Here is a 14,146-nt window from a genome sequence, read left to right as displayed (position 1 = left end):
GGGAAGTTATCACATACAAAAGAAAGTATCTATCTTTTTTAAGCACAGAAGAGGTTAGTATATTTAACATTTTAATTAGCTCATGAATTACAAAACCACAGTGCTGCAAAAGAGGTTCCTGTATTTAAAATGTTCCAAAATAAAATTAATACACAGGGACTGGATTTCAGCCTTTTAGGTATTTCTTTCCCTCATATTTAAGGGCTAGTTTTCAGAATAAGTAACATATAAAATAGCAAGAACATATACAAGCTGTAAACAAGCACAAACCTTTCAACTTTTCTTTATTCAATTAACTGAAGAAACTCATTCATGTTCTCTGTAATGCAGCACCTTCCTACAAGCCACACTTCACCCTCCCTCCAGTCATATGTTTCTTCCTGGGATTCAAAGATTTCCCTTTGGTGTCAAGGGAGTTCCTAAACTCCCTTTATGAATTATACAGCAAGAGATACCTGAAACAGGTGCTCAGCCAAGGACAATCCCTTTGAAGCCATCCAAGGAAAGCCCTCCTTGGTTTTCCGCCATCTCACTAACCTAGAGAGTTTTAAGGACAGGTCTAGCAATTTACAGGTAGGACTGCCCTGGACCTTATATAATATAGCTTTGAGAAAAAGATTATAAGCTTCCTAAGTTTTCTGCTGTCCAAAATTTGAAGCAAAACATCAAATCAGCAAAACACCCCAAAAGGGTTACCTCTTTCATCGATCAACACTTATCTTTTTCAAGTGTCTTGAAATGCATGACATAACAGGAAAATTTACCTATGCATTAAAAAAACCCCAAATTTAACAAGCTGTTCTGCATTTTTTGTCCTTGCTACACAAGATCTTGAGGAGAGGTTCAGGCACCAGACAGTTCTGTCCTAACCCAACACCAGTTCTGTAAAACACAGCAGAGTTTCCCTTCCCTGTTTGCTTTGCACTGTGGACTTCCACGCCTCACGTCCCTGCAACCACCGCCATCCGTCATGCTTCAGCTGCCTCTCCCTGGCTATTTACTTAGGGCTGGGTACGGCCAGGAATTCCTCCGTGTAACAAAATGTACAAACGTGCTTTTATGTGGGGCATTTCCAGGCTGGAGAGTGCTCTCAAGGAGCTTCCCCTCTCTGTCCTGAGGAGCTGGCTTTACTCAGAAGTTCGGGTAGCAGCAGAAGCTTCTTGCTGACAAAAGTCCCATGTGGAAGCAGAGGAAAGGGGCTCAACATTTATTCCATCCACCTAAGGAAATGAGAGCTTGAAAGAGTGGAGAATCCAGAACATAAGATATGATAAGGCTTAACAGGTAAGGAAATAGCTGGGTGCTCTGTATCTGATAAGGAATGCACACCTCAAGGATAAGCTAAGGAGGACTCACTGTCTAACACTGGGAGACACCATCTGCAGACACAAAGAAGATTCACTTCTGGTCTAAGAAAAACAGACACCACATCCTTGTGCCCTCTCTAGCAAAGGATGATCCAACTGCCCCAAATTCACATCACGGCAGTTAATAAAACCATGAGCTGAAATTAATTAGTACAAAAAAATTCGTAGTTTTTCTGCTGACCCACCACCAACTAAGATAAATTCCTCTGCCATTCCATTCTTACCTCCTCTCCCCACTGCTCTCATTACACACAGGGATGTTTACTTTAATATCCACTGTAAAATAAATCTAGTGCTAACCACACTCAGAAGTAACATCAGTAGCTACCTACCAAGTATTTTTTAATGCATGCTAAGATTTGGAGAGTCACTTTCATGTACAGATGAGAGAGGATGTGAAGGATCTGCTTTAATGTTTGGTTCTCAACTGAAGGAGAGTTAATGTTAACCATTTCAAGAGACAACCTCTTCCAAATGCAGGCACCTTCTCTGCCACAGCAGCAGCTTTCAGCTAGTTCACTAGAGCCCATTATTGAGCTCTTTGCAGCATAATTCACAACAAACAGCTTATGTTATATATTGTGTCTAACTGTTCCACAGACAAATGGTTGGAGACAACAGATCCAGATGCCATTTGCAAAGCAGTTGTGTTCTCCAACCCTGGCTTACAGGGCAGGGGTTTCTTTATACTGGACAAAGACAGCACCTGGCTGTTTTAAACACCCACACCGTGAGCAGGTATAGCCAGGGCTCACTACTTGTGACCCAAGGTGAATAATGCTCTGAAGAAGGTCCAGCCAGGGATGCTCATTTTTAGTCCCACCTCTACCATTCGTGCCCCAAACACAGAAATTAGAGCAATTTTTTTCTTCTTAAAATATGTAGAAGCAAGCACTACTTGCAACTGACTATGTACAGGAGGGAGCCAGACTCATGTAGAACCACAAAACCTAGTATATGGTCTTGTGAGAAATTATTTCTTCCATTCCTGCAGCAGAGAGCAAGCAAAAGAGGGAAACAGCCTAATAATATTTAATTGCTTTTTTCCTGTATATGACATTTGTACAAAAGGTATGCCTTTTAAAATCTCAACACTTCAGTCTGGAAAAAAACTGATGTCTTTTCTCCTCTGTATCACCTTACCCCAAATCAACACAGAAACCTTAGTTACATTCACAATCCAAATAGAACGGATTAGCAGAATCACTCTGTGATTTTACTGCTTCAATCACTGCAGAACGTGGAGAGCATTTGGCCAACAGAGGCAAACCCAAAAGCAGCAGAGCGCTCTCCTGCTCACTGCTATTCTCCTTTGGTTTTGTTCAAGCCAGTGCTGAGAAAGCAAATTAAGCTTCCAACTCTCAGCTCCAATAGTGGCATGAGATACGCAGCACTGACTCCAGAAGTTTATATATCTTCTTTTTAAAACATGAATGGGAAAGTGTACACAAACGCCCTTCTTTCCCCATCCCTTCCTTCCCATAAGAAGGGCTGTTTATTTTTTTATTTGACCTTATGAAAGGTTGGGGAAGCTATTCTACCAATACTCTGATAAAGGTTGCCCACGCTTCCTTAGGGATACAGCCAAGGGAAAGAGGAAAAAAAAACCAAAACACCACCCAAACACCCCCACCAGCAATAAACAGCAATAAAGCAGCTAGATGTATTAATTAATGACTTTTGGATAGAACACCAAATTTTATCGACTAATTAATCCAGTCTACAGCTCATCCAGAGCTTTCCTGAACTAGAAAATACAGAGTACACGGACGTACAAGCACTAAGCACTGCAAAACTTCAGTACTCCAGAGCCAACCAAGATAAAACTGCCTCAGATAGGGGTTTTTGTGTTTCAATTTATGGATCTTTAGCACCACCATTTCTAAAATAGTCCATGGAGCTACTAACTCTAGGGAACAATTGTTTATGCTCATGGGGATTTGGAATGAAGAGGGGCTTTTCTGCATGCACTGGAAATTTATTTCAGGACTCTTGTTTAATGGCACACACGCAGAACCAAACCAAATGAATGGTTGGTGGCAGACTTTTTTAAGCTGTAATTTTTTTCATTCATAGGCTGTGATTTTAAAGGGCTCCTCAACTGCTCACTGGGGGAGGATCAGCACAGCTGAGGTCACTGGCACACCAACCACTATCTCCACATCCAAAAACTGGGAGACCCTGGCTAGATCCTGGCCTCTGGGCACACAGTTATTCCTAGGACGCAGTAAAAAGCCTGGGAGAGAGGCAAGATTTTTAATGCGCAAGGACAGGAGAGAAACTGGGTAAAAACATCACAGTAAGGGAGGCACACATATTTTAACATCATCCAGCCCAGCATCAAGCAAGATGGCCACGGCAATCCCAGGATCAATAAACTCTTTTAAGAGTTCAATCCAAGGCATCAAAATAAGCCCATTTCTGTCTCTCCTTTATCTGCTGTCGCTAAGCATTTCTCCACACACCACATTTCTATAATCATAACTTTGAGGTGGGGGAAGATCATCCTCCGCCATGTACATATCAAGTCAAACAGATAAATTCCCTCACCTTCCTCCGGACTCTGCCCACCTGCACAAAGCTACATTTGTAAGGATATTAACCAAAACTGGTCACTTATCCAGAGAGACTGACCTGGGAACGTTTAGGACTTCTGGGTAAGGGTGAGGGAGACACAGGCTTTAGTAACAGCTAAAAACACAAACAAGCCTGATAAACGCTAAAAAAAGAAGAAAGGTTGATATTTATCATGCTAACTTGTTTTAGGAACTACTGTAAAAAGGCACATCACTGATATGATAAGATCTTCCAAATCAGTGGAGTTTATGTGTACATAGGCACAAGGGGAAAAGGTTTATTTGGACTTTAAGGTTCTTCCTGTAGGATGCAGTGTTTATAAAGAGTATTTCTAGAACTTCCTGACTGCATTTGTGAGATTGTGCTGTGTGCCTCCAGTTCCCTCTCCACACCAGCCTGCCCCTCTCCTATCAATACCCCTTTAGTTTTTTCATTTTATTTATTGTTTTTAATGAATCTGGTTAACTTTGCATTTCATTTCCTTCAAATAACAAGCAAAGGCTCATCTCCAGCACTGTTTAGTAATTTCCAGCCATTCAATACACTCATGAAGTATTACTATAACAAAATGCCAAATACTTGCACAGAAAATAAAGAAGGAAATTTTCCTCTTAAGCAGCTCTAATGGCTTAATTGTACTGCAGCCTTTTATTCTTGCTTTTAAACACAGAAAACAAGCTCTGCACGCTCTCTTTCTTCTAGTTCAACTAAACAAGTGCCTTTTTAAAAACACAAGGTCATTCAAGCAATAGCAATGAGAATTACTATTTTATAAAATTCTGTACCATTTCCTAACCCTTTTTATCTTTATAGCCACCAAACTGCATACATAGAGTAACAACATGTAAAGCAATGATGGGCTGCAACCAGCTCAACACCTCCCATGCCAAGTTTCAATCAAGGATGAATTATGTTGGCAACATTATAAATCTCTAGTGATAAAGTTTTTGCTGCAATTTCACCAGTATTTAAGATAAAAAAGCCCACCACTTAAGTATCAGTGGCTTTTCCATAAAATACATGGAGCAAAACAAGCTCTTGAAATAGAGAGATTTACACTGAGGTCCAACAGAGGTGTCTGTACCCTGGCCCTCAACTGCCACCAAGGCAAGCAGGGCTTTTAGTACAACTTCAAAAATGAAAATAAAAACTTTAAAAAGAAATCAGCACTAAGGAATCAGACACCTTGGTTTTTAGGAAATGAGATCATGTAAGGTGGCTGCATTGTTGAAACTGAAGAAAATTTGAGAAGGCAGGTCTAGGTATGGCCCCCACTTCAGCAACATGCTCTCCCATGCAGCCCTTTCACAGCCAATCTGCTAGCAGAGGAGGGTGAATTTCTCAGCTCATCCACATCATCAAGACCCACTGCATGGGGTACCTAAGGCAAAATTAGGCATTCATCACCCCACTGAACCACTGGACTTCTGACATCAAACCCCCACCCACACAGTATGGACAAACGATGGACAGGTGCAAAGATCCAAGCATTACAGTAATCACACAAGTAAATGAAACAAAAGTAAGTAATTGAACAAAAACTAAGCTACACATCTATAAACCTCCAAGCATGCTTCAAATTAACCCAGGTAATACTTTCAGATCTCTACACAATTTTTAAGAACGAGACAGCTTGTAAATAATTCAACCCCAGAGCCAGATCTGCACAGCAGTACTGACTGTACTCGCCAGTTCTGCTGATGCCTTTCAGCAGCTCTTTTATGGCATCCCTTGGATCACAGGAAAACAAAAGAAATAGCTCTCCAGTATTAGAACCTGGATATGCTTCCCCTTCACAGCCCTCAAGGTTTTACAAAGATGGATGTGATGACGAGCTGCCCAGAAGGGGGATCGCTACCAAGGCATGATCCCAGCTATTCACCCGCCCCCCGCCTCGTTCTGTCCCAACTTGAGGCAAAGCACACGCTTCCCTCGGTGCTGCAACTTGAAGCATTAGTTAGCAACCTTCTCTCAGCTGCAGGGCATACCTTTCCTCTTGTAAAACCAGGTGAACAGCCAGCATGCCTTCCAAGCACTTGGAAGCTCAGGTGGGAGTGTTTGGACATGTCAGAGAAGAAATGCAGTGAGTGGAGGTAAGCTGAGCTCTCTGCTTTAAGTGAGGGGGGTGAACATGACGGGTATCTTTTTGGGCAGCATCCCCCTCAAAATAGGGACCTGCTCAAGGTGCTATGGATTAGAAGTCATTACAGAAAAAGAATTGCTGCCAATATGTAAAGGGAGAAAGCCAGATAGAAAGGAGACCCTTCTTTCACCTCATGTATGTCCCCCCAGAAAAATGCTTTCAACCACTAGTAAGTGAATTAATAAATAAATAAAAAGCATAAATGGTCTAGAGACTCAAACAAAAAAGGTAAATTACACAGGTGTGCTTTAGCTCAGATACTAATTGCTTCTCGTGGCATCAACTAATTCCAAATACGGACTAAATTCCTGTAAAACCACATCATTTAAGAAACGTCTTTCTGCAGGTGAGGGGAGGACCAGCAAGGAGCTGGTAGGTGAACTGTGGTGCTGCAACAAGCTCCAGTGTTTAGGGAAGAAGCTTTGTGATTTCCCACAGTGTTTTGAAACTCACACTGCTGTACAATTGCCTTCAGTGTATTTCAAGTATTGCAATGGAAACTAATCTTGCTCTCAACTACTCAAACAGGCAAGCAATGTTTTACATTTTAATGTACAGGAGGGAAGCAGCCACTTTTAGCGAGCAAGAAAATTAGTAATGGGACTATCCAAACAGGATGTATGTATAATGCAGTTAAAAAACCCAACAACCTAAGTGTTTCCAGACCTCCTCAGGACTTGAGTGCATCTGCAGAACACGCTCCTGTCCTTGCACGGCAGCACAGGTCCCTACAAGCCGGAAGATGTGTTTCCCATACACAGGATCAAAAGACGCTATCAGGTTTTACAGCACATCTCCCAGCGCCAATCTGGCAAAGAGCGGCAGCAGAGGTGGAACAGTGACCAACTCAACCCTGCTATTAAAAACGAGGGGGAAGTGGTTACTCTCAACAAGAGACAAACACTTTTGTTCCTAGGGAGAGATGTACACAGGTAAGGAGTCCTAATGTTACTTCTGAAAGCCCGTTTATCCTTCGAATAGTTCACTGAAGACACTAATTCTGGCTTGCATTTTTCCTCATTTGTATGTAGTACCTGGGACAAAAAGCTCTAGCTAGCAGGGAAAAAGCTTCATCATCACCCCAGTCTTCAGGCCACGGAATGCTTTTGTCCTTGCCAGACACTGCTGTCGAAGTCCACGCTTTGGGCAACTCTGCAATCCCACTTTTGGAACCACCACAGATGGTGAAATCAACTTCTATCGTTAGAAAGTCCCATAAACCCTCCTCTCCATGTTTGCCAGTAAGAAGCTTCCTTCCAAGCTGGAATAGCCATCAGCAGTACTCAGCTGATAGACTCAAGATCTCTCCTCTGATTACATGTAGGAGTTGGGAACAAAGGGGAGGGGGGGTGACAGGGACACAACAAGTCCCCAAAACAGTCCTTGAAGCACAAGTTGCAAGCAAAGAAAGTCAAACAATAAAGTTATTCAAAGACTGTAAGAACAAGCAGGCCAGAGACAAAAACAGTACTTTGGGTTAAAACTCACTTTAGACCTACTGCAAAAGGTAGAACCTGCTGGCTGCTGGCAGAAAAGTCTCCAACAGCCTTGAAAGCAGGTTTTGTAGCAGTGCTTTTGATAAAACACCTTACTTTACAGTGAAGCATCTACTACTACTGCATGGGGTAGGCAGTGTTTTACCCCACTAGGTGCATGTTATAAGGATCACCTTCCCCTGATGTGAGGAGAAAATACTGTCATGAGGGTTTGCCTGCAGCATGAATCGTAGAAGTCCTGCTTCCAGACAAGTGTGACACATGAAGGAATAGAAATAAAATCGGGAGGAAGCAAAACAATACCCTCGAGAGTGCAGAGAAAAGGAAATGGAGACAGAAAATGAGAGGGAGTGAAGACTCCTGGACTTTGAGATGATGTCCACCTGTCCCCACAATGCTCGTCTGACATCAAGCAGCAGAAAAATGAGGTTTAGGAACATTTGCAGGTACCAAGACTGATGGTGATAAACCTCCCAGAACTGCTGTGCTGGTGGGCAGAAGTGCAGTAGTAGTGCATTGCTTTGCTATTTTTGCTCCATCATTAGCAGGGCTTGCCCCTCATCCCAGCTCCATGCTGCAGCCCTATAGCCTCCATTCATCCAGCAGTAGGGGCCAGCAGATGTTTTACCCTGCCTTGGAAGGAAACAAATCCTGAGAAACCACGTGGGCAAACCCAGCCTTTGCTCCTAAGAGCTGATGCAAAACCCAACGTGAGGGTCAGACACAGAGAGAAGGCGGTCAGCACAGCCCAGCTGCATTTCTCTGCAGCTTGAGAGGGTCAGGTTTACAGCACTGAGCAAGCATCAGAAAAATAAATGATTAAAGGAAATTTGACAAGGAAAGGGGGTGGACGTGGGTAGAGAAACGGGAAGGAAGGAAAACTCAGAACATCTTGGCAGAAAACCAATAGGTAAGAAAAGAAACCAAAAAAAAAACCAAAGAGAAAAAGAAAAAAGAAATAATTAGAAACCATCAGCTGAGTTTACCCATGGCCAAAGTGGAAAGAAATGGCCAGTGCAAGGAAGATGCTGGAAGATGGTGCCCTACTCTGCTTGCTGCCAGGCTTGGAGCAGACCTCTCTTTCCAGTGCTGGGTTTTCTGTGACAACAGCTTCTTGCTTGCTTTTGGTAGTCTACAGAAACAGGGACCTGCTGCAGTTCCTATCTCCTGTCAATCAACTCCACAGTCTATCTGTGCCTTTTTTAGTCGACTGACCTTTTCTATTTTACTCCTTTTTTAAATTCTATACTGCTTTAGAAGCCTAAGTCCTACAAAAATCAAATGCTCTACTTAGCAAACAGGGCATATATCAAAAACACAGTCTCCAGAGCTGTACTTTTAGTTTCACTGATCTCTGTGCCCTCTCCACCCCTGCACAGCTCTTGCAAGAAAGATCACCTTGTGCTGTTACAAAGGGGAAAAAAAAAAAGGAAAACCAAAAAAGCCACATTTTTCAATGAATTTGTTGTAGGAGCAGTTCCTACGTCCATTCTGCTGGAGGGAAGGAAACTGAATTTATCCATTCCTCAAGTATACCAGACCATTAAGAAAGAAAAATGAGGGATTGAAACCAATAGTTAAGTTGAGTCTCACTCCTGAGCTCCTATTTTCCAGCCTGGTCCTGAAGAAGGACAACTACCATCATCTCCCTGCAATTTGGTGGCCGACAGGAAACAATTCTGTGGTTTAAATCCAGCTAACAGCAAACCAAGCCCATGTTAAGAGCGAGCCTTGCCACACAACGCACTTTTGTTTGCAGCCTCAGGATTTAATTAAACAGGTAGATAAAACCTACCTTTTAACCCACGCTCCAGGGTGTGCCTCAGTGAGATAAAAAAACAGGCTGCAAAAACAGGTCAAAGATGATTCCAGTGCTGGTGCAGCATCTGCACCGCAGTCAAAAGCTGTCCCACCGCACTCCTCAAGGAGGGGAGCTGCACCAAAAAACCCCACTTTCTAGCCCAAAGGCAGGTTGGTTTGGTTTCTCCTTTTCAGTGCTGCATCTGGATTATCCATAGGCTGCATGGGGCCATAGCAGGGTCTAATGTGCTGAGAAATTAAAAACCCAGCTCCCTTCCTCTTGTGGCAATCCTCTTCCCTTCCAGTTGTCTGACCGAATGCCCTCTCCATACATCTTCCACCTACAACTTCTTTTCAAGGCATTTCCAAAACAGAAGTAGAAAGAGCAGAAAGGGCAAATCCCTTCATTTTTCCCCCTCTTCTTCATCTGACAGATCTATTATTCCCTTATAAACAACAACTTCTCCCAGAGACCGAACAAAGCAGCTACTTACATGTCATATTTTAAACAGGCATGTTTTCAGGCCAAGAAATAAACAGTTATATTTTGGCAATCCTTCATTTCCTGTCCTATTTGCGAGCAATAATGTCATAACACAGTGTGTCCCATGCCTTCCTCCCTGGCTGAAACTTGCAGCAAAATAATTTAGCTGAATGAGCTGCCTTTAATACCTACAAAAAAATAATCAGAATGGGGCATAAATGTAGTGAAAATGAAGGGGGGGAAATAACTTTTTTCAGCACAAAGGGCAAACCGCAATATTGATGGATTCAGTATTCAGAGCAAACATTGCTGGTGTCTGCTCAGATGTGGAGGGAAATGAGATTTTTGGATGGGCAAAAGAACCAGCAAGAGCAAGTTAAGTCTAATTTTCTTTCCTTAGACTGGAAAAAATACATCGGTGCGATCTCACACCACATTTTGCCGTCCTGAACACCGCCACAGCAACCCTACACATATGCCACTTAACCCAGCTCGTTAAAACCTCCGGGGGACCAGTCCCACTTGCAAACACTTGGCAGGAGCGCTCCCAGCTCAATGGAATAAATCAGGCGTGCGCTGGAGCGGCGGGGACACTCCCGGGACACGGCCCGGCCAGGGCATCGCGGCTCCATCCCAAGCAGCGCAAGGCTGCGGACCAACACTTCCTCGTTCTCTGACCTTTTCCATTTAATTACTTCCTGTGACTTTCTTGGAACCATGCATCGGAACGAGCGGGCGGCTGCCTCCGGGCATAACCGAACCACTTTAAGGGTTCAGCGCCATTCTCCTCCTCCCAGGCGGCAAAGGCAGGGGAAGCCCATCCAGGATGCCTTCGGAGAGGGTCGCCCGCAGCCGCCCATCTTCGGGGCGCGGCGCTGCCCGAAATACCCCCAGCGCTCGGGTCCAGCACCGCAGCCTCTGATTTATGACCTGGCATCCCCATCCCGCCCCCAGCCTGCAATGTGCGAGGCAGCACGGGCCGAGCAAGGGGCAAGGAGGAAAGCAGAAATAAAGGCTGAGATGCAGAAAGAGGCGCTTGCTTGGCAATGACAAACTGACCTCTAAGTATCGATCCGAAATGGTGCAGTTCTGAAGGGACTGATGAGTTTCCAGCATCCTAAGTCCTGTTCGTTTCCCTTCTCGCTTTTATAAATTGCCTCAAAACTCTAAGTGTAATTGAGCTGTTCTCAAGAAACTACTAAAAAAAAAGGCAAAAAGAAGGGGGGGGGGGGGGGGGGAAGCGCTTGTTATTTACTTGAAGAGGGTTATTCTAAAAGGCATCCTGACAGTGGTCCCTTTTTTTGTAATCTGGCTGTTAACATTTGCTCACAGTGCACTCAGTGAAACAAGAATAGCTATGCAAATTAAAGCCAGATATCTAGGGCAAATAGCGCGCTATACTACCATTGTTCTGACAGCTTGAGAAAACTTATCAGGAGAGCCTGTCCTTATTTCTTTTAACACCATATATATTGGAGAAGAAAAAAATCAAATCACTTCACCCACCACTGAAATGAAAAAACAACCCATGACTCACCGACTTCAGCAACGCTATCAATCAATGCAAGGCTGGAAGCGAGGAGCTTACAGAGGAAACCATGGCTTACCTAAAACACCTCTCTGCGCCCTACAAAGCCAAGGCCTGCACTAAACCCTGACAGCCCAACCACGACCGCCAGGAGAGCCACCTGGGAAGTGCACTGAGGTAAGGACCATGAGGCATCACTGACCCTGAAAGTCAACACATCCAGACCCCAACAAAAAAAGCTTTCAGTGGCCTGGGACTGAAAGCAACAGTGGTTGGGTACCAGCACCCTGTGGTCACCAGCACTCCCAACCTCCAAGGGACCAAAGCACACAGTGCTGCTGGCTTGACAGGTGACCCCAGGAGAGGTGGCATGAACCAAGAGCTCCCACACACAGGAAAACCATTAGCTGAAGGCTCTGTCAGCATGGCAGTGCAGCAGCACATGGAAGAATTCACTCCCAAAACAAACTGCAGTCCACAGTCAGGGGAAAAAAATCCCCCACCTAACCATCAGAGCCAAGTGCTCGGTGTTTTACACCAACATTCACCTCTGCACCAAGCCCTGCAGGAAAACACATTTGGAGCAGTATCTTGCCTCAAGATGAAGGCTGGTGAGCACCAGATTTTTGTCCACTAAATTGGGTTAGGTTTGACCCCATGTTCTCATACCCAGAGACAAGGACCCACTTCTCTTCCTCTTGTCCAATTTGCAAAGTTTAAAAAAAGCATCAAACAAACCAAATGAAGAACCAGGTTTTTTATTGGAAATGAGTTGGCCACGTTTTCCCAGCTTGTTAGGTCATGGCAATCTGCAGGCAACTACTTCTTTTTTGGCATTTTTTTCTTTTTTTTTTTTTTTTTGCTTGTTTTGGTATTTCATTTACCAAATTCAAAATAACGATTTTAGAAGCTACATATAAACACCTATTTATAGTCTCTCCATTAAGAGCTGCCAAAATAATTCCTCTCAACACACACGTTGGGGGCAGAAGCCATTTCCTTCGCCACTCACATTTCTCCAGTAAATCACCCTGAAACACGTTTACCACGATGAAGGTGCAAGCGTGGCACATGCCACCCATTATGATTTTTTCGGACCTCAAAACCGAGCCAAAAAGTTGCAAAATTTTGACGCTGCTTTATAAGCCCTGCAAGGAATCGTTTTAAAGCACGGTACATCCTATGGCGCTTGGCACCAACCCAGTCCTGCACGCCAGTGAGTCATTCCTCTTGACTGTCAAAACCCCGAAGGAGATAGCCAGGAACAGCCCTTGGGCCAGCACGGCGTGAAAGAGCCCTTCCTGCCATTCCGCTGCAGTAGCTTTAGGTTTTATTTTGGGGAAGAAAGCATTAAAAAAAAGGGAAAAGGGCACCGTCGGGCATTTTGAAAGCCTCGCTGCGGCCTCTCGGGGGGCTTATTACCGGGGAGGCGGCGGGAGGGCTGCGGAGCGGGGGTGGGCGGCGGGGGGTGACGGTGAATGGGGAGGCCGCCGGTGACCGGGTTTATGAATGCGGCGTCATGTGACGGCGGCGGCGGCCGCCCTCCTATTCACAAAACGGCGGCGGCCGGGGCGGGGATCCGCGACGTCGTGTGTCCCCCCCCAGCTCCGCTTCCCGACCCCCCCCAGTCCCGGGGCTGCGCGGCGGGGGCGCGCACCGCTCCCCCCTCCCATCTCCGCCGCTTCCGCCTCCGACCGCCCCCGCCGGGCGCCCCGAGCCCCTCGGCCGGGGCGGGGAGCGCCGGCGGCGCCCCCTTCCTGCGGCGCCCCGGGACCCCGCACCCCGCCGGGGCCGCGCCGCCCTCCCGGGGGTTTTTATGAATGAAAGGGCCGTATGCAAATGAGCGCGGCCCGGGGGGAGCGCGAAATGGCGGATGCGCGGGCGGGCGGCGCGCACACGAACGCGCGTGTCCGCGTCCCTCTGTCCGCCCGCGACCGATCCGTCTGTCCCTCGGTGCACGGGGTATGGAGATGAACGACCCGCACCGGTTCCCGCCGGGGCAACAAAGACTGCCCCCTGTTCCGTGCCCCCACCCGCCCGCCGCCCCCGGCCCCGCTCACTCGTCAGGGTAGGCTTCCTCGGTCATCTTCTCCCCGTCTAGGCTCATCCCTCGCCGCGGGCGGCCGGGCTGCGCCTCCGCATCTTCCCGAGCTTCACATGGCGAGGGAGGCCGCGCCGCGGCGGGCCGGGGCTGGCGGCCGCGCCGGGCCCGACGGCGCGGGAGCGCGGGCGGCGGCGGGGGGGGAGAAGGGGGGGGACTACGGCCGCGCTCGTCGCCGGGCGGCGGCGGCCGGGGGCGGAGGAGGAGGAGGAGAGGCGGCGGTCAGCGCGCCGCGGGGGCGCGGCGGGGCGCGGCGGCGGCGGCGGCGGCGCGGGGTCCGGGCCCGGGGGAGCGGCGCAGCGCCCGGGGGCAGGCGGCGGCGCCGGGCCAGCCCCATGGCCGCGATCACGCCATGGCGGGGCGCCGCGGGGGGCGGCGGAGCGGGCAGGGAGGGAGGGAGCGGGGAGCCCCGGCAGGAAGCGGCAGCGCTGCCGCGGCCGCCGGGAGCGGGCAGGGCAGCGCCGGACCCGGGCGGGAGGAGGGAAGGGAGGAGGGAGGGAGCCGCAGCGGCGGCAGCGGGGAAGGAGGAGACGCGGCCGGCAGTGGCGCCGCCCCGGCCCGGCCCCCCGAGCCCCCGCAGCGCAGCGCCCGGGGTGCGGTCCCGCCGCGTTCGCCTCCGCCCGCTGGCGCCGCCCCCCGCGCCGCAGCCC

General features: G+C 47.5%; 1 protein-coding gene across 1 annotated transcript in view; it reads right to left on the bottom strand.

Moving 5' to 3' along the window:
* SPRED2 (sprouty related EVH1 domain containing 2) overlaps positions 1 to 13,612 on the bottom strand; it is a 59,333-nt gene extending 45,721 nt beyond the window's left edge. The window contains exon 1 of the mRNA XM_084201711.1: positions 13,456 to 13,612. Within this exon, the coding sequence (XP_084057837.1) occupies positions 13,456 to 13,502 (47 nt within the window). The 5' untranslated portion in view covers positions 13,503 to 13,612. The remainder of the gene's footprint in view (positions 1 to 13,455) is intronic.
* Positions 13,613 to 14,146: the final 534 nt, after the last annotated feature.

The sequence above is a fragment of the Fringilla coelebs genome, assembly GCF_963513975.1.
Source record: "Fringilla coelebs genome assembly, chromosome: 3".
Taxonomy (NCBI): Eukaryota; Metazoa; Chordata; class Aves; order Passeriformes; family Fringillidae; genus Fringilla; species Fringilla coelebs.
Note: the sequence above shows the minus strand (reverse complement) of the source record. Positions and strands in the feature narration are given on the sequence as shown.